General features: G+C 46.3%; 2 protein-coding genes across 6 annotated transcripts in view; both read left to right on the plus strand.

The window, feature by feature from the left end:
- tmem104 (transmembrane protein 104) overlaps positions 1–20,032 on the plus strand; it is a 98,264-nt gene that overhangs the window by 44,053 nt on the left and 34,179 nt on the right. For all 4 annotated transcript variants that reach the window (XM_069929349.1, XM_069929350.1, XM_069929348.1 and 1 more), the window contains exon 7: positions 17,966–18,065. In XM_069929349.1, the coding sequence (XP_069785450.1) occupies positions 17,966–18,065 (100 nt within the window). The remainder of the gene's footprint in view (positions 1–17,965; positions 18,066–20,032) is intronic.
- On the plus strand, positions 901–13,542 carry LOC138759243 (uncharacterized). 2 transcript variants are annotated; one of them, XM_069929352.1, is made up of 3 exons: positions 901–1,020; positions 3,372–3,467; positions 5,195–13,542. In XM_069929352.1, the coding sequence occupies exon 3, from the start codon at positions 8,220–8,222 to the stop codon at positions 9,594–9,596; it is 1,377 nt and encodes a 458-aa protein (XP_069785453.1). In that variant the 5' UTR covers positions 901–1,020; positions 3,372–3,467; positions 5,195–8,219; the 3' UTR covers positions 9,597–13,542. The 2 variants fall into 2 exon arrangements, with proteins under 2 accessions (XP_069785453.1, XP_069785454.1); XM_069929353.1 differs by lacking the exon at positions 3,372–3,467.

Here is a 20,032-nt window from a genome sequence, read left to right on the forward strand (position 1 = left end):
CTGGCCTCCTTTCTTGAAAAGAATATATACTGGCTTTGGAGGCGGTGCAGAGAATGTTCACCAGGCTGATTCTAAAGTTGAGGTGTTCGCCAAAGATAGAGGGACTATACTCGCTGGAATTTAGAAGAATTAAAGAGGATCCGATGGAAACCCAATTATGAAAGAGATAGCCAGGAAGGTCCGGACTGGTGGATTACAAACAAGATGCTGAAAATAGTCTGCAAGTCCAAGCTGTGGGTAGAGAAGCTGCAGGTCAAAACCCCTTTGTCAGAATAAGGCGGAGACCAACAAAGCTTCTCAAGCTTGAGGAGAGGTGAGGAACGACTTGGGTTAAACCAGGATGACCATGTGGATGTGTGAGTAGTAAGAGAGTAGGGATATGAGTGGAGAGCTGGGCTAAAATTCATTACAAGCCAACAGACTCCCACAGCTATCTCAACTTCTCTTCATTACACCCTGCTATATTCCATTCTTCCAGTTCGAACTGAGGGTGAGAATTTCTGGAGTCTTTGAAACATCTGCTGCCTTGAACGATGACCTCCTGCACTATTACAATGAGGGCTAACATGTCCTCTGGACTTGATGCTAACTTCCACCCCCTGCAGGCCAAATAGGCATGTTTTCCTTCCCTGCATTTCACAATCCCTGCAGTTTGTCTGGTTTATTTTGTCTGCATTCTCATGCTCTAAATACTCCCAGATAACCTTGTTTATGGCTTATATCCATGGTCACTCTGGTTTTACTCTGTTAGAAACGTCCCTCTCCCCCCACTTTCACGGCATCTGAACAAACTTCTTTTGTCTCAGTTTTGATGGGTTTTTGGCCTGAAACGTTGGCTGTTTTTCTTCCCACACACGAGGCCTGACCTGAGTATTTTCAATATTTTGTTTCTATTTCAGATTTTCATCATCTGTAATTCATTGATCACTCATTGTTGAGACCAGTGGCAGTTGCTTTGCCAATTATCTGTCGCTCAGTCGAAGCTCAGAAATGATGTTCACTTCCATCCCAACTTATGGGGTAATGAAATCGTCTGTTTACCTGCGTTTAGTGCTCACCGTGACCAAGTACCTAGTAACATTTCTTCCTAACAATAACTGCTACCAGACAAGAACTACGTCCATCCATTTCTAGTGGTTTATTCCCCTGTACAGGAAACAGCACAGAAAAGGTCCTTCAGCCCACAGTGTTGTACTGACCTATGTTAACTGGCTCCACAACAATCTTGTCCTTCCCTACCTCACACACATTACCCTCTCATTTTTGTACAATATTGTGGTTGATTTAATCTAATTTCAGGTCAATAGTGCTCCCATGTGAACACTGTAGCCACAAAGGCACATCAGGCAATGTCTTCTGTGGAACTCAATTCATTCTCTGACTCTCTTTGATCCTTTATTCTCTAAAAGGGGAAAATCTCAGCAGTCTCTTTGGGACAAGGATGACTTGTTTTCACTCAGTTCTGAGGTGGTTGTTGAGGGTCTCAGACTCTGCTTTGGCCGTAGTGAAAGGTGCTTGGCCGGACAGGTGGGGGGGAAGGAGAGATGCTGCACTGATTTTTTTACATCTTCCTTCTCCTTGTCATTCCGGGTACACTACCTCCAATTTGAATGATCAAGGCCGAGAGATGGTGAGGATGCAACACTTTTTGAGAAGCACCCTTTCTGTGACAGAGCCTGGGGTGGTGCCAACTTTGGAAGCCCATTGCAGCTGGCTGAGCAAGATCATATCCTGGGTGGCAATGTGTGACTGGGAGAAGGTCCTAACATCAGTTTGCTATCTTGCCAATAGACACGAAGATGCTTGGTGCAGAGCCGGTGCTACCTCTAGGCAAACTGGGCAGCCACCTAGGGTGCACACCTCCAAGGGGGTGTAGTCAGGGTGGCCAGATGGCCGGTGTGTAGGGGCAAAATGTGCAAAAGGGTACTTTATTAATTGGCATCCTATGGTCCATTGGCTGGGCACAGCCATCTTTATTCTTGTGCGTATGCTCGATTGCCGGCTGACGTACACGCGATGGATTTGAGTATCGGGGCTGGCCAGCGCATGTGTGGTGGATTAGTTACTGGAGCCAGTTGGTGCGTGTGTGGTGGGCCTGCAAATGGGGGAAATGCTCAGCGCAGGCGTTTAGTTCTGGTGCGATCGGCAGTGCTTCAGTCGCCGTTAAGTGGAGTAGTCCGGTGGGCTTTGAAGGAAGGTGAGTGAATATTCATCTACTTCAGTTCTTTATTTATACTGTATGGCCTGTTTTCTGTGCTCCAGTATTCTATGGTATAGATATATTTTGCTCAGGGTTCCCCAGCAATGTCTTGCAAGTTCTCCCAGTTGTTGTGTAGTATGGAGATACTCTCTGTCCAGGCAGTTGTTAAAGAGACATGTGATCAGCTTTATCATTGCTCTAGTTGATGCTGTCTCACAATGGTGCAATTAATAGAGCGACTACCTCACAACTCCAGCGACTGGCTTCTGCCCTGAACTCTGGCCCTGCCTGCGTGCAGTTTGCACATTCTCCCTGTGACCATGTGAGCTTCAATTTCTTCTCAAATCTCAAAGATGTGGGCATGTAGATTATTGGCCATTGCTGTCGGGTGTAAGTGAGTTGTAGAATCTGGGGGGGAAGGATAGAAATGTGGGAAAATAATAGAAGTGAATAGCATAGCTTTGTGAAAATGGTTACTGGAAAGTCAGAGCAAATCTAATTGACATTTTCAAACTGTCATTCTTGTGGGGAAAAAATGGACACTGGAAGGTAGATAGACTTAAAGGTGTGTGAAGTAAAATGTTTTAATGCTGTGTTGGCCTTGGCGGAGGTCTGCATTCCACCGAGTGCCCTTTAGTTCAAAGGGGTTTGTGTGCCAAAATATTTTCTTTCATAATATATTCTTTTGTGTTTTATAACCAAAGATCGACGTATTACTTATTCTTCTAATTTAAAATAAATTTAGCAGTTTCAAGTTTTATGCTTTTCATTTTTCCTACAAAACATCTGTTTTTGAAAATCAAAGTTGGCAATTTTTTATTTTCTGGGGGGTGCAAGTAGTTGGTCTTACCTAGGGCAAAAAATAGTCTGGTACTGGCTCTGGTTTGGTGCAAGCAGTGAGAGAGTAGGGTTGCCTGTTGGTTGTCTATATCTTTGCGACAGGAGGGCACAGATCACTCCTGCCTGACGGACCATGGCAAACACCATCTGCATCTGAGGACAGCAACCTTTCATTGACGTTCAAAGCCATAATGATTGCAAAATATCCTCTGAACAAACTTGAGAATCACCAGTACCCTAACTGTGCCAACTGCACAAGTCCTGAGCCTACATTAAATCTTCAGAAATTTGGTGTTCTGAAATGTAATTTTTATGATCTTATTCCCCAAAGGCTTTCTCTGCGAAGGTACAAGTAGGGGTCAGATGGAATGTGCTCCACTTATCTGGATGAACGCAGCTTCGACACTTAAAGTTTAACACCATCCAGGTAAAGGTTCTACTGCACAGAGGCAATTCAGCCCATGCATTGGCTCTGTACCAGAACAACTCACTGCTTGCAGTATTCCCTGCTCCTTATTCCAATGATGGACATTTTTCCATGCCATTTATTTATCCAAGTCTCTCCTGAAGGCCACGGCTGAACCCACTGCCACAGGCATTGGGTTCAATGGAAATTGAGTTTGGACAATTCTGGAAAGGAGTTGAATCTGGACACCTGTTCTGGAGATAAAGGATCAGGCGCCAAGACAGATGCTTGACAAGGAGAAGTGATGTAAAGGTTGATGGAGGTGTGTGGGGCTGGAGCCAGGGGTGTTAGCAGCCGCGTGAGAGCTGGCACCGTGTTTTCAGATGAACGGGATAATGAGAGGAAGAAAATATCCCAAAGAAGGACCCCGAGGTATCTGCAGCAAGGCGCCCTCTCTGGGCACTCTGCCGGGACTGGGTAAATGTGAATGGAACCAGCTGAATAATGTTATGGGAGGTTCATGTGGTCAATGACTTCCAAGATGGGTTAAGAAAAGCAAGTGGTAATTACCTCTCCAAAGTCCTACAGTAGGTATTTTATGACTTTTAGCAAGGACAAAAACCTCAAAGTTCTACCACCTGACAAGAAGAAGCCAAGCTCATCGAACATCCTCCCCCTTCACACATACTGGGTGGCACAATTAGCATAGCAGTTAGTTCAACATCGAGTCCACGCTGCTGAAGATCCAGCTGCGCTGGATGGGTCACGTCTCCAGAATGGAGGACCATCGCCTTCCCAAGATCGTGTTATATGGCGAGCTCTCCACTGGCCACCGTGACAGAGGTGCACCAAAGAAAAGGTACAAGGACTGCCTAAAGAAATCTCTTGGTGCCTGCCACATTGACCACCGCCAGTGGGCTGATATCGCCTCAAACCGTGCATCTTGGCGCCTCACAGTTTGGCGGGCAGCAACCTCCTTTGAAGAAGACCGCAGAGCCCACCTCACTGACAAAAGGCAAAGGAGGAAAAACCCAACCCCAACCAACCAATTTTCCCCTGCAGCCGCTGCAACCGTGTCTGCCTGTCCCGCATCGGACTTGTCAGCCACAAACGAGCCTGCAGCTGACGTGGACTTTTACCCCCTCCATAAATCTTCGTCCGCGAAGCCAAGCCAAAGAACAAAGAAGATATCACAGTGTCAGTGATTGGGGTTAGAGTCTACCACTGTCTGTGTAGTTTCTACATTTCTCCTTGTGACTGTGTGGGTTTCCTCCCACGTTCCAAAGATGTACAAGCTTGGCAGGTTAATCGGTCACATAGATGTATTTGTGTGGCATGGGCTGGAAGGGTCTGTTATCGTGCTGTATCTAAATTAATAACATAGATCATTACAGTGCAATACAGCCCCATCAGCCCACAATGTTGTGCCAATCTCTAAACCTGCTCCACAGCAACCTAACCTTCCCTACCTCACACCCATAGCCCTCTATTGATCTTGCATCCTTGTGCCTGTTGAAGTGTTTTGAATACCCCTATTGAACCAGCAACCACAACCACCTCTGACAACATATTCCAAGCAGCCGCCACTGTTTGAGTTTAAATTCTTCCCTCTGACATCTTCCCTAAACGTTCCCCCACTCACTTTAAGCAGATAGTATTGATGTTGTCGCCCTAGCAATCCATCCTATCTAAGCCTCTCTTAATGTTATACACTCTATTGACACCTCTCATCTTTTGTCTCTCCAAAGGGAAAAGCCCTAGCTCTGTCAACCTTGCTTCATAAGACGTTCTGCAACCCAGGCAACATCCTGGTAAATCTCCTCTGCACCCTCTCCAAACCATCTGCATCTTTTAAAAGATTAAACTTAAATATACCGTACTCCCAGAGGATGTACCTTGCCATCTTATCATCACTACTGGGAAAAGTCCTTGGAACTTTTAGCACAATGGAAGTGACTGCAATTCCACCATCGCCTGCTTTTGCAAATAAGAACCGAATTAGAGCAAAGATCTGCAGATGGTGAAGCTCTGAAATAAAAGCAGAAGATGCCGCAAGAACTTGGCAGGTCAAGCAGTCTGTCGGTGACCTTTGGTCAGGATTGGAAGAGTGAGAAACCTACTCAGGATGGCCTGTCAGTGAGTTGTCTTCAGTCTGATAGATACAGTTTGCTGATCCTGGCCCTGTCGGCTCCACGGACTCCCAACAGGATCTCTTGGGATCATACAACACAGATAATGAGCTATTCAGCTATTAAATCTATGCTGGGGAAGTTGGCTGTCTAATAAACAATGGTGATGCTGTCTGCACAATATCTTTGACATGCTGCACATCGACACAGCAGCAGAATTTGATGTTGAATCCTGTTAATTTGATCATCCTTGTCTTCCTGCATCGACCATATTTGTCCATGTTCATTCATTTTCAATAACACCACAATTACATGTATTGATAAACAGAAAACGTTACAAGTACTCTGCAGGTCGAGCAGCATCTGTGAGGAGAAAATGTTAATGTTTTGAGACCTTTCATCAGAACAAAGAGAAGCACGAAAACATGCATGTTTTAAGTTGGAGAGAAGGTGATGTTCTGGAGAGAGCAAAGGGAATGGCGCACAGTTAGTGCAGCAGTTAGCGCAACACTTTTACCTGAGTTGAAATCGTGCAGTCTGTAAGAGGTTTGAACGTTCTTGTATCCACGTGGGTTTCCTACAGGTGCTCCAGTTTCCACCCACATTCTAAAAACATATGGGTTGGTAGGTTAATTGGTCATTTGGGTGGTGTAGGCTTGTGGGCTGGCAGGCCCTGTTACCAAGCTGTATCTCTAAATTTAAAATTAAATGAGTAGCACAGATGGTGTTCGTGCGGGCTGTGGCAGGGTGGTGAAGGCTCGTTAATTGCAGTTGATCTGACTTGATGAAGTGTAATTGGAAGAAGAGGTTAAAATAAAACAAGTGTTGGAACTGAGATGCAGAACACAACTGTTGCTGGCAATCTGAAGGAGGAGAAATCTGGCAGCCACCTTTGTTGGGCAGACCTTGGGATCAACGATCCGAGCTGACAGAAGCTGCTGTGGAAACCACACACTCTTCTACAGTTGGAGAATGGGTTACCTGGTAGAAGTTGAAGCCAGTGCTTTTAGTTTTGCAGAATTATCCTAGTCTTGTGTGTCCTCCTGACTCGAGGTTCTCATTTAGACATCAGTACTGTTTCTGAAACCTCCCCAAACACCACGTCACAGCCACATAGTACATTTTTTAAAAACTCGCCTCGTCAATCTCCTTTAAACTTTCTCCTTCTCTCCTTAAAGCTATGCCCACTGTACAAACTAACAACCCTTTTAATTTTGTTAGGGACTTTGTTAGCACTAATAAAAGAACAGCAGTGAAAAATTAATTAGGCAATGGTAAATTCAAAATAATAGTTTGTGGCGGAATGCCACTAGGCAGGCGAACCGGCCACGCTTGTAATCCACACAGTGGGACAGCTGGCCAAAATGGCGCTGTCGGGGGTTTCCCCTTCTTCTCAGCACTGGGCTCAGAAGCCTGCGCTGGGGGACCACGTGACGCCCAAGTGACATCGGTGCTCCCCAGCACGGTTCTCAGCCAGGTCCAGGCTGAAAGTATAAGTCCAGCCTGGCAACCAGCAATATATCAGTTTCTGCTCACTGAGCTCAACCCATCTGGTTGTGTGTTCTTTAAGTAGCAGTGCAGCTACCGCTACAATTGGTGACCCCCGACTGGTTCAAACGTCTTTGAACCCAACATGAGCAAACCTGGTATCAGTAATATAGCCGTCAAGCTCCCTAACTTCTGGGTTCAGGACCGGAGACATGGTTCAGCCAAGTGGAGGCTCAGTTTAACCTCTGCTAAATTTCGTCTGACACGACCGAATTCTACCACGTGGTCACTGCCCTGTACCAGGCCACCGCCAAACGTGTGTTGCACCTCGTTCAGCACCCGCCCGCCAAAGACAAATACGGGACCATCAAGCGAGTGCTCATTGGATCCCTCGGACTATTCAAGCATCAGCGTGCCATTTGGATGCTGCACCTCGACGTCTTGGGGGCAGGTCCCCGGTGGAGCTGATGGATGAGATGCTTGCGCTCATGGGTGATCACACCATCTCCCCACTATTTGAGCAAATTTTCCTCAACCATCTGCCCGACGACATCCGGCCGTAACTTGCCCAAGAGAGATTTAGCGATCCGAGGAAGGTTGCTCAGAAGGCCCAAGTGCTAAAGATTGAGCGATTCCCGGAGGGCTCGGTGGTCCAGCAGGTCACGAGGCACAGGCATGACAATGCCAAGCCAAGCCAAGCCGGCCCAGCAGGGATCACCAAGAGCATAACCATGGGCGCGGCATCCGCTCTAGGCCTCTGGTTCTACCACCAGTGTTGGGGACCCATGTCTCGGAAGTGTCGTCAGCCCTGCTCGTTCCAGGGAAACGAGCAGGTCGGCTGCTGTTGATGGCTGCAGCAGGTGGCCAAGGACACAGCCTCCTCTACCTGTGGGACTCAGTCAGCGGCCGGCACTTCCTCATCAACACTGGGGCCCAGATCAGCATCATTCCAGCCAGGAAATGACCTCGAGGACCTCACCTCCGTGTGGCCAATGCAATAGAGATCCGGACGTATGGGAACAAAACAGTCCACTTCCAGATCGGCCAGCGAAAGTTCTCGTGTAGGTTCACCGTCTCGTCCCTTCTGCCATCCTGGGTGCTGACTTCCTCCTCGCCCACAGCCTCCTGGTGGACATTCGAGCTAGGCGCCTGGTAGATGCCCAGACTTTCCAGGCCGTTCGTCTTGACGCCTCCCGCACAAAGCAGCCGCAGATGGCCACGATCAGCACGCCCAGAGACTAGTTCTAGCGAATCCTGGACAAGTTCCCGGCCCTCCTCAGGCCACAGATCCCTGCTGCCTCACCGCGCCACAGGGTGTTCCACCACATCCCCACCCAGGGTACAGCGGTTCATGCCAAGGCACACTGGCTCCCGTCTGACAAGTTCGAAGTGGCGAAGGAAGAGTTTTCACATCTGCTGGAGCTGGGGATCATTCGGCGCTCCGACAGCCCATGGGGCTCGCTGTTCCACCTGGTCCCGAAAGCCTCCAGCGACTGGTGCCCCTGCAGAGACTATCAACAGCTCAACGAGGCGACAGTTCCAGACGGTTACCCCCATCCCTCACATCCAGGACTTTACGGCAAACGTGCATGGTGTGAGAGTTTTCTCCAAGGTTGACCTGGTGCGCAGGTATCACCAAATCCCGGTGCACCCTGAGGACATAGGCGGCCATCATCACCTCCTTTGGCTTGTTCAAATTCCTTCGCATGCCGTTTGGGCTAAAGAACGCCGCTCAGACTTTCCAGCGCCTCATGGACTCAGTGGGAAGGAACCTGGATTTCATCTTCATTTACTTGGACAACAAACTTGTTTCCAGCAGGGATCGGACGCAACACAAGGCCCAGCTGTGCGCCCTCTTCTCCCGGCTGGCCAACTTCAGCCTCACCATCAACCCAGCCAAGTGCCAGTTCGGGAAAGAATCCATGCAGTTCCTGGGCCACGCCCACTACGAAAGTCGCCGCTATCGAGGAGTTCCCACGCCCGGACAACCTCAATGGGCTGCAGGAGTTCGCGGATATGGTTAACTTCTATAACCGATTCATCCCAGGAGCCGCATGCATCATGCAGCCGCTATTCACCCTCATCACAGCCAAACACAAAACGCTCACCTGGACCCCAGAGGCCTGCAGTGCATTTGAGGCCACCAAGGACACCCTTGCGAAGGCTACCTTGCGAGGCTACCATGCTCGCCCACCCGCACACCGACCTGCATATGGTACTCTCCGTCGATGCCTCTGCCACAGCCAACGGCACAGTCCTGGAGCAGCAGGTGAATGGGCAATGGAAGCCGCTGGCATTCTTCAGCCGGCTTCTCCACCCACCAGAGCACAAGTATAGCTCCTTCAACCGTGAGTTACTGGGCATGTACCTGGCGATACGGCATTTCCACTATTTCTTGGAGGGGAGGACTTTTACCATCTTCATTGACCATAAACCCCTCACAGGTGCTCGTGATGGCAAAGGATCCCTGGTCGGCCCGCCAGCGGCGTCACCTCTCCTTCGTGTCGGAGATTACCACCGACATTTGGCATAAGGCGGGAAAGAACAATGTGGTTGCCGATGCACTCTCACAACCGGCCATCTGCACGCTGACACCCGGCCTTGACTTCAACTAGCTTGCCCAGGACCAGAAGTCCGACAAGGAGACACGAGCATTCAGGACTGCCATCACAGGCTTGCAGTTCCAAGACCTCCCGACTCCCTCGCGGCCAGTGGTTCCCCAGCAGTGACGCAGGCAAGTCTTCCATCACATCCACAACCTTTCGCACCCGTCCATCAGGTCCACGGTCTGTATGGTGGCAGAGTGGTTCATCTGGCATGGGCTGCGGAAGCAGTTCGCGGGCTGGGCCAGAACATGCACTCATTGCCAAATGTCCAAGCTGCACAGGCACACCAGCGCGCCCGTGCACGTCTGGGAAAGGTTCAGCCACATTCACGTGGACATAGTCGGGCCCTTACCAGTTTCCCGGGGCAACGGTTCACGGTGGTAGACCGCACCACTCATTGGCCCGAGGTGATCCCGATGCCGGACACCTTCACTGACTCCTGCTCCCGAGCGCTGTTGCACGGTTGGGTCGCCCGGTTCAGCATTCCAAATCACCTCACCAGCGATCGGGGCACCCAGTTCACCTCTGTGGTCTGAGCACACCTCGCCAACAGATTGGGGATAAGAGCTACACTGCACCACAGCCTTTCACCTGCAAGCCAATGGGCTGGTCAAGCGTCTGCACCGCCACCTTAAGTCGGCACTTAAGGCCTGACTCACCATTCCCGATTGGGTGCTCCTGGGCATCCACTCCACGCCCAAGGAGGATTTGCGGCGTTATCAGCTGAGCTGGTCTACGGCGCACCGCTGGCACTGCCCGGTGAGTTCATCAACGTGTCTCACAACCCCCAGCGATCGCCGCACAAGCTACTTCCCCACCTCTGGGCCCTCTTGGACTCCTTCGCGCCCCCACCGCCGCCCAGACACACACACTGCCATCTTACGTCCCCAGCAAGCTGCACTCCACAGAGTATGTTTTTATTCGGCGGGGCCTGCCTGCAGCACCTCTGCAGAGACCTTACAAGGGGCCATACAGGGTTGTCCAGCGTTCAGGGTCTACATTCACGCTGGACATCAGCGGTAGGTGGGAGCTGTTTACTGTGGACAGCTTGAAGCCAGCTCACCTCGACCCCACCAAACCAGTGACTGTGGCCCAGCTCAAGAAGTGAGGCCGCCCAGTGAAAAAGGACATTGGTGGCAGTTCTGGGGGGGGGGGTGCTGTGTGGCGGCATGCCACTGGGCAGGTGAACCGTCCCCACATAATCCACGTGGCGGGACAGCCGGCCAAAATGTCGCCGTCGGGGTTTTCCCCTTCTTCTCAGCATTGGGCTCAGAAGCCCTCGCTGGGGGACCACTTGACGCACGAGTGACGTCGGCGCCCCCCAGCGCAGTTCTCAGCCAGGTCCAGCCTGGAAGTATAAGTCCAGCCCAGCAGCCAGCAATAAATCAGTTTTCTGCTCACTGAGCTTAACCCATCTGGTTGTGTGTTCTTTCAGTGGCAGTGTAGCTGCCGCTACAAGTTTTTATTAAATTATTAATAACATAATATTCTTACCTATCTCTAAACCTCTCTAAATTTAACCCCACAATGTGCAAATGTAATTGTGTGTGTGTATAATAAAGTTCCAACCTGTGAAAAATGTCAATTTTAAAGCTTAATCATCATTTTAGTCTTGCTTGAAGGACTTACATTTTCAGTTCAGAAATACAGCGCTTTTAAACCTCATATCTTCAAGCCACTTTAAGCTCACAATTCTTTTGATGAGTTGTCCTTGAGAGATATTCTTCAAGCAGAAGTGACCATCTTCTGGCCACGTATGTATCTCTTATGAAAAGAAGAATGCAACTCCTGTCTTTCCAGGATCAAATCTTCTTCTGAATGAAGATTTTGGAATGTGTTTTCCAAAAGATGAAACTTCCTCTTTATCTTAAAGAGGACAGTCAGAAGTAGGCTACTCTTTTGGAAATCTACATATTCTGTGTTCCCCTTTTATTAGGAGTAACACAAAGGCAGCTTTTCCCCCTTTTCAGGAAAAAATTACTTGGCCAGTTCTGCATCAGAACAGAACATTGAGTTTCTTTAAACTGACCTCTTTGTCTTCCATTTCGATAATATATTTCTTGCAAAGCTTGTGTCACATGATATGTGACATAATTTCTGTCTTTGAAGTTCATATGGTCTTTTGACACTGGTGTGCTAAAAGCATTTAAGTTCACTTATGCCTCTGTGAGGTCTGCTCTCCTCAGAGCCAAAATGGCCATGCATTTATTCAGATGCTTCTGAAATAACACTGATTGCTTTCATGATCTCAAAAACCATCATAATCTTTTCATCTCTGACTCCAACTTCAATCAGCAGCCATTTTTGTCTCAAACTAGCTCCTGTTCTATCTCAAAGAACCTGTGTGAGGGGGGAGTCATGTGACGCAGAGGACTTGGGATCCAAAAATTCCCGGGAAAATAGAAGAAAATGCTTATTTAGCTAAAGTAACATTAAAATACAAAGGAAGAAGATAAGAATGGTCCATTTACTTTTTAAAATGCCTTTGAAGAAAGGAATCGTTGTTGCTGGAGTGAATGAAGGTGTTGTTCCTGGATATGAAGAAATCCCGAATCTGGAGTGACAACCAAGACCCGTCAGAGACTTGACCTGCAGGGGGTAGAAGTGAGTGTGCTGGCGAAGATGGCGTCAGGCCAAAGAAAACAGATTCTGCAAGCAAGGTCAGAATGTCGAGTTTGAGTGAGATGATTGATTTCTGTGGTGAATTAGCAAGTGTTGTGGAACAAGGACAGACAAGATTTGGAGAGGTTGTTTCAGTCTATAAAGATGTTAAACAAGTTAAATATAAAACTAAGGCTATACAAAAGGATAAAGAGAACTCTGATGGAGAATTGCAACAGATGGTATGAGAAATGTGGAAAATGATGTGGAAAGATCTGAGGTTAACGATATGAATGAAAAATACGAGCAGTTATCAACAAATATGATAGAAGTACAAGAACAAATGAATTAGGAAAATCAGAATATTATGAATGTTTATGAAAAGGGTAAGCTGAAAAATTTGGTCTGAAGTTGAGGAAGAAAGTGTTGAGAGGAAGATAAATTTGGAAAAAATTGATAAGATGGGAAATTTTAGGAGGAGAAACAACATCAAGATTGTTGGCTTGGAGGAAGGAGAAGTAAAGCATGACTTGATTCATTTTCTCCAAGGGTGGAGACCCAAGGTTCTGGGGTGAATCAATTTGAAGATCCAATTGAAATTGAAAAAACACATAGAGCCCTCATACCACGACCGCAATCAAATGAGAAACCTCGCTCTATAGTAATTAAGTATTCAAAATATTGAGACAAGGAAAAGATTCTAGACTTATCAGCAAAGGTCCATTTGAATATCATGGTTTGAAGATTTTCTTTTATCCAGATATTACTGCACAACTGTTGGCAAAGTGGAGACCATTTAATGAAGTCAAGAGAAGCTTTTGGGAAAAGGGATACAAGTTTACATTACGTTATCCAGTGATGATGAAGATTGTATTACCGGATGGCAAAAATAATTTTTTAATGGATTACAAACAGGCATCAGATTTTGTGGAAACTTTGCCTTCTAATAGGCTGAGTAAATGTGAAAGAATTATTTGCAATGAGAGTAAATTAGAGACTCTGTTTTGATGTAATATTTGGGAGGTGAAAGGTGCCGGAGTCTGTCGGCCACTGTTTAAGGGCTTGTTTGTGGCAATGAATCACATCTCGTATGATAGAGGGGACTGGGGCTATATTCCTTAATGCCATAGAGGAGTTCTATTATTATTTAATATATGTTTATGAATGGAGTTGTATCGATTCTATTGATCTTTTATTTTACTTTAGAGAATTTATTTAACGGAATTTAAATTGGATATGATGGAAGAGATATGAGATTCTCAATATGATTAATTAGGATTAATATTAGATATATTGAAATGTAATATTTAAAATTGATTTTAAACATAAGATTTACATATTGGTTTATGTAATCTTCACAAAAAAAATCCACTCCTTTTTTTTCTTTTGTGCTTCCTTTCTCTTTTTGGAGAGAGGGGGGATAAAAATAAAATTATGTTTCATTTTGCATTGCTTCTATTATAGTGTATTGTTCAAGATGAAGAAAAATGTTTATGTTTGATGCAAATGGACAATAAAATTTACAAAAAAAAGAACCATGTGTTTAAAATGCTAATGTATTGTCTTTGTGACCCTGTAACCACCCAAAATTAACTTATTAAATCATATCTAGATAAAATATAGTTTTGCATTAGACTGAAGATTAATTATAGCACCTCACATTCTTCTTGACCTTTCTACCCTTGGGGAAAGACACCGATAGCCCTGTCTTGGTGTCAGCCTCCACGCCAGAGAAAACAACCCGAATTTGTGCACCCTCTCCTTGTAGCGAATATTCTCGAAGCCAGTCGATGTCCCATGAGCCTGAATGTTCCCACTCCTTGGAGAGCTGTTACAGGCCGGGGCTGCCGGGAGACAAGGATATTGCACCTCTGCACAATCTCCCTCCTCTGTTCACCTGGGAATCTCTTCCCATGTCTTGTTTTGCAATTACCTAAGTGTGATAAGGACCTCACTGGTGGGGTTGTTGAACTGGGGGTGGGGGGGGGGGGGTGCTGACCTCGTTTGCTTATCTTTCCAGTGCAAGTGAAGGATCATGATGGTGGTATCTTCCAGACGTCTGGAGGAGCCTGCTCTAGATGGTCTGAATGTCAAGAACATGTGATGGATGGGTTTTGCCGGGTGATTGAGTTTTGTTCCAGATCAGGATCTTCAAACATTTTGTCATTGAACCAAAGGCTGTGCTGCAACACAGAAGAAGATGGTGAGCTTCATGCTGATATCCACCTTCATAAAGAGGTGACTCAGATGTGTGAAGTCCCCACTTTCCAAAATCATGCCATGAGGATGATGGGGTGTAGCAGAACAAGATTGGCGAAGGGAATTTATCTTGTATCAAGCTCCATTCATTCCCTTGCTTCATGGATGATAGCTTGGAGCTCACCCTTAGTGTACAAATACAAACATCATCTGCATTATGCAGCTCATTTGCTGAGGTTTGGGTGGGCTTGGCCTTCTCCAGGTTGAGCTGTTCCCCACTTGATCTAAAAATTGACACCATTACTGGGAGAAGTTTATCTTTTTGGAGCATTATGGTGAGACAGATCAAGGAAACATCAACAAGTCTTTGTTGTGGATGTTGGTTAGCATCCTGCTTGCCTGCCATCTTAAAGCAGGTACATTTGATGGGTGAAAATTCTCCTGAGGCACCTGATCAATGGAACCAAATGCTTTGGGGAGGTTGAATGCAGCCACAGTTTGTAGCTGCTCCCTGCATCTTTCCTGGAGCTGTTGTGTGGTGATCCATTATCCATGCCACATGGATGAAGCTGCAATAATAGAGGTGGAGGCCATTGATGCAACGACTAGTGATGACTTTCCCTGTGGCAGGAAACCTCTGGATACCACAGTCAGGTTTGTCCCCTTCCCTTGAATACGGGAATGGTTTAGGAATCTCTGAGGTTCTCTGGCATATTCTCCTCCTGGTGTGACAATGAAGGTTGTGGCTTTGTGACTGAAACTCTTTGCCATTTAAGTTTTGAGACTTCATTTGGGTCTCTCACTGACCTCAAGATTGGTTTTTTTTTCCAAGTTGATCTGTGGCCGTTTCACCAACTGGTGTGGGATGGCAACAGGACTGGGCTGATCAGCATCTGAGGCACTTGTATCGAGGGTGGAGTTGTGGTTGAGGAGATGTTCAGTGTTGCTTCCAGCAGGTGTTGATTGGCAATTGGCAGCCTCGTGCTAAGCCTCCTGCTCTCCATGTTCTGTGGGTCATTGGTTTTCAATTGAACCCTCTGCTTCAGGTGCCAACAGTGCTGTTTTCTTTCCCTTAAGGAGTGGCAGTGTGTCCAGTAGAACAGCCATGCTTGACCTTTTTTCCAACTTTGGCCCCTCTAAGACTCTGTTCATGGTTGACCATTGTGAAGCAGTCAGGGTTTGGTTTCTTCCGTATTTCTTTCCTAGCGACTGCACAAAAATTAAAAAAAAATCTATGTTATGTGAGGTGAAAAGAAAGCAAGGCTTTTACTTAAATGTGCAGTGCCCACCAGTGGGGCAATAGGGACCCCCGATAAGAATGGCTGCAGTAAATGAACACCTTCCTTCGCTCCAGTCACTTTCAGTTCTGGACATAAACAAGAAAATTTGCAGATTCTGGGGTCTAGAGCAGTACATGGATGTTCTGGAGAAACTCAGCAGGTCACTCAATATCCATGGGAAGTTAAAGGCTGCGTGACTGTTGTTTCTCATTGCACTTCGTCCTGCTCTTGTGTTCTTATATTTTTATATTTCATTATTAGGCGATGAGATATGAAGAGATCTGATAGCTGGACGAAGGTGTGACATTCCACTACTTTGGTCCCTGATCCCAGTTGCTACAATTAGAAAACCCTAACTTCTATGTCCTTGTTCATGTGTCTAAGACCTAGAAACATCTCCTGGTATTTACATTTGAACGTTAATCTTACTTGTAACTGAACGGAGGCTGTCTTTACCCCATCCTGATTATGTGCCTTGAATACGAAACCTCTTCTAGTTGAGCCTATGGAGATCCAGAGAATAGAACTAAGCTCAACCTGGGGATGAGGGGTCTAAGAGGGGAGAAATATAATAGGGACCGGGGTGGGGGGGGGGGTGGTGGGGGGTTGGCTTTTTCACTCAGATAGTGGTCTGTATCTGGAACGAGTTGCCAGAGGAAACTAGAAGTGAGCACAAAGATTTGCCATTAGCATTGCTCAGAGAAAAAGAGAGACCTCCAGAGTGTCCGTGCATTTGCCTCCAGCGCTCCCGCAGCCTCCGCTGCTGCACAAGACTTCACTTCAGTTCAGACCATTGGCAGCCCAAGCCCAGAACCAAACCTCTGACACAATGAAGCCTTCAGGAGCCCTCCTTGCCCTTTGCATCCTCTTGAATTCCGGTTCCGTGACCTGGTTTTCATGAGCCAGTCTCCAGAATCCCACAGCCTGGTGTAAGTCCTTTGACCTCAAGTTGCCCGCAGCCTTTTGGGTTCCTCACCCACAAGTCATCAACAGCTTGCCGCCTGTGTGTGTCCTTCAGCCCTTCAATAATCCATCGTCGCTGTCCTTAGGATTGTCTTCTCTGCTTCTCCTTCTCAACGGGAGGTTTTCTCCCCATTGCTCGGTGTCTTGTGCCAGTCTTCAACCTGCAACACAAGGCCACTGCTGAACACAGGTGCCATCATTTTGGGCCCAGACCAAAGAAAACTCTGATGGCTCCCTTAACAGGCTGTTTAATGCCTGTACGGAGCCATCAGCAGTAGGATTGGGCGGTAGGACCCCATGGGGGACTGTTTTGTTTCCGCTCTCCCAGGTCTGCACTGACGGCAGCACTGCCATTACAGCAGCTCCGGCAGTGTCGCCATTATTATTGGACCTGGAGGTGCTGAACTTTGGGCTCTATACCCGAAGGCAGCAGCGAGAAGAGGTTAAGACTAGGATGATAGGATCCTTCTTCAGGCAGCATCTCACATGGATGCTTTCAATGGACAGAAGGTTGATGCCTGTGATGGACTTGGCTAGATCTAGTACATTCTACATAGCCTTCTCCATTCCTGGCCACTCGAGTTTCCAAACCAGGCTGTGATGCAACCAGTCAACATATTTCCACAGCACCTCTATAGAGAGTATTATATACTCTATAGAGAGTGGTCATTGGGCCAGAGGGCCTGCATGAATCTATGACTATCCTAGGAAAACGACGAGAGTGTTTGTTTTCTAGGAGTATTTCAAAAAGCAGGAACACAGGTTTGTATTTTTCTAAATACCCCAGGGCTCTGAAGACCTGTTGTGTAGACCCATTCTATTGGGCAAGATCAGTTATTTCTGCACAGGTTGGTGGTCAAGCCTGGGACACATGGCTTCCGTTAAATTATCACAGCAATGTTCCCTTGCTGGTGATCTCAGACACAAGAGCTGTTCTCTCTGTGATGCACAGTATAATTGGTATATCACATTCTGAAATTATGGTAGTAGTTTACTAATTTACTGATTTTAAAAACGTAAAAAGTGGCTGCTTCACTTCTGACAGTTCTCATGGCAGCTAATCTTTTAAATGAGCAGAAAGGCAAAAGGACATATTGAGACTCTGGTTAGTCTTGGCAGTCACCCTCTGAAATGTCAATGCCAGTGACTGGAAATAAAGTTGATAACAGAGAAGAGCATCTGTTTTTGCACAAAGGTTTACACACGCATATGGTTTGCAGGATTTTTAATTTGTTTTGTTTCTTTTCACACAGTGGGAGTCAACATGTTCTACATCTGCATCATAATCTACCTCTATGGGGATCTGGCTATCTACGCAGCTGCTGTTCCATATTCCCTCACAGAAGTCGTCTGGTGAGTGTTCGTTGATGCTCTTGCCCTTCACTTAGCTGCAATGTCAATTGGAATGTTTACTGACCCCTTCACCATTCATCATAAGATTGGTGAAAGAATTATGTAGTTATTTTAAAAGGCAAATTGATTGTGAAATAAAAGCAGAATAATTCTTTTTTCAAGCTGGTAATGGACTAATTTCTACTGCAGAGGGGAATTATCTGTATTCACTGTGATATATAGTTCCATGGAGAAAGAATAATTTTTTTTATATAATGTAGATATGCATCATTAACCTTTGCATTTATAGAGCCAAATAATATCCTGATCAGCCTGCAATCTGAGCTGGCTTCTTACTACACTGTGCTTTGGCAGTGCCTCCTCTCTCGGGTCCGATACTGGATTAAGAGGATGTTAAAGGAAAGCATAAAAAGCACAGGGCGTGTTCACATCTGAACTTTGATCAAGCCAAAGCAAATGGAAGCAGCGAGTTACCCTAGTACAATGATTATGAGATTGGAGGGAATGAAGAGATAAAGGATTTAAGGTTGGGCAGTGATGGGGTGGAATTATGCAAGAGTATGAATTGGACTGAGGATTTGGGCTTCTTTTATTGCGAGATGGGCAAGTGTAGGTCAGTAGGAGTAGAAACAGTGGGCCAACAGGTCTTTCTGCAAGAGAAAGGGTAGGACACCGTCTAATGTGCAATGCATTAAACACAACAAAATTTCTGCCTGCAGTGGAGATTTGAGAGAGAGGAGCACTTTGTCTTGTTAATGGAGAGAATGATTCTGATTGTTTGAGTGGAGGATTTGTTGGGCGGTAGAGAGACAGGTTGGGGTCTTCTGCCTGCTCCATCTCAACTTTTACTTGTCAGTGAACTTCATGCAAATTTAGTGCAGGGGTAGAGCTGGGTGCAGTGTGTCTGGCCACAGGGAATGGGGGAGGCAGCAAAAGAGAGGGTATCCTGATGTAATGATCAAATTGAAAATTCTAAGCCCTATTGGTCATTGTCTTTAGAGTCAAAGACCCACAGGCCCAGCTTGTCCATGCTGAACAATGTGCTCTGCTGCTTCAGTCCCACGCCCACATTTGCTCCACACCTCTCAAAAACTCTCCCGTTCATGGAGCTTTGCGTGCATGAACCTGAAAAGGCTATCTTGAATTTTGTCAGAAAGCTTGTAAATTAGAATGATGAACAGAAGCTCTGGCTGAAAGAGACCAAGTTCATAACAAGGGATGTGATGTACTTGCGGCAATCGATGTATTTTATAAAACACCGTCCTTTCGTACTGGGCATGGAATCCAGTTTTGAAATTGGTTGTGTCCTCAACTTCCAATCCCTAATCTGCACACTGACTAGATGTTCCTCCAATAGCATTAAAGCAACAAAAAAAAATTAAATACAACTGAAAAAGAATATCTTGCTTGTGGGAATTACTACCTGGAAACTTGTTCCTATTGAATGATGTTTGCCTTTTCACTCCATTGGCCTGACCCTTGACCAAATCAAATGGTAAAGTTATGATTTATAACTTACATGAAGTTTCAGTTGAAAGGAAGAGATCAGTCAGTTTCTGTTGCAAGGAACTGCTCGTTTTTGGTCCACAGGTTTGGATTGTTTCTACTGTATTTGTAAAGCACCCCAAGAGGAGCTTGTACCCCTGTATATCTTAAAAATATAAACGAATACACCAATTAAAAGGCATTGGATTATGTAAGTTCAGCTGCAGATCCTACCCAATCCAGTCAGTTGCATTGGGCACAACTCACAGCCCAAGTCCAAGTCATTGTTTCAGAGTTATTTTGTTTGTGAATTTGCCTAATAACCAAAATACGTAACCATGAAACCTTCCAGATGGTAGTTTTGGCATTTCACTGTTCAATAGTTATTTGCCCTTGGCTGCTCTGTGGTGGAAGGTTTTCTTCTCTGAAGAGCTAACAGTAAAAATGAGAATGTGGAAGGGTCACAGTGTGTGTGAGACCAT

The sequence above is a fragment of the Narcine bancroftii genome, chromosome 3 (genome assembly GCF_036971445.1).
Source record: "Narcine bancroftii isolate sNarBan1 chromosome 3, sNarBan1.hap1, whole genome shotgun sequence".
Classification (NCBI taxonomy): Eukaryota; Metazoa; Chordata; class Chondrichthyes; order Torpediniformes; family Narcinidae; genus Narcine; species Narcine bancroftii.

Coding starts and splice junctions, on each gene's coding strand:
- LOC138759243 (XM_069929352.1), top strand. CDS start 8,220: ATGCCCAGACTTTCCAGGCCGTTCGTCTTGACGCCTCCCGCACAAAGC.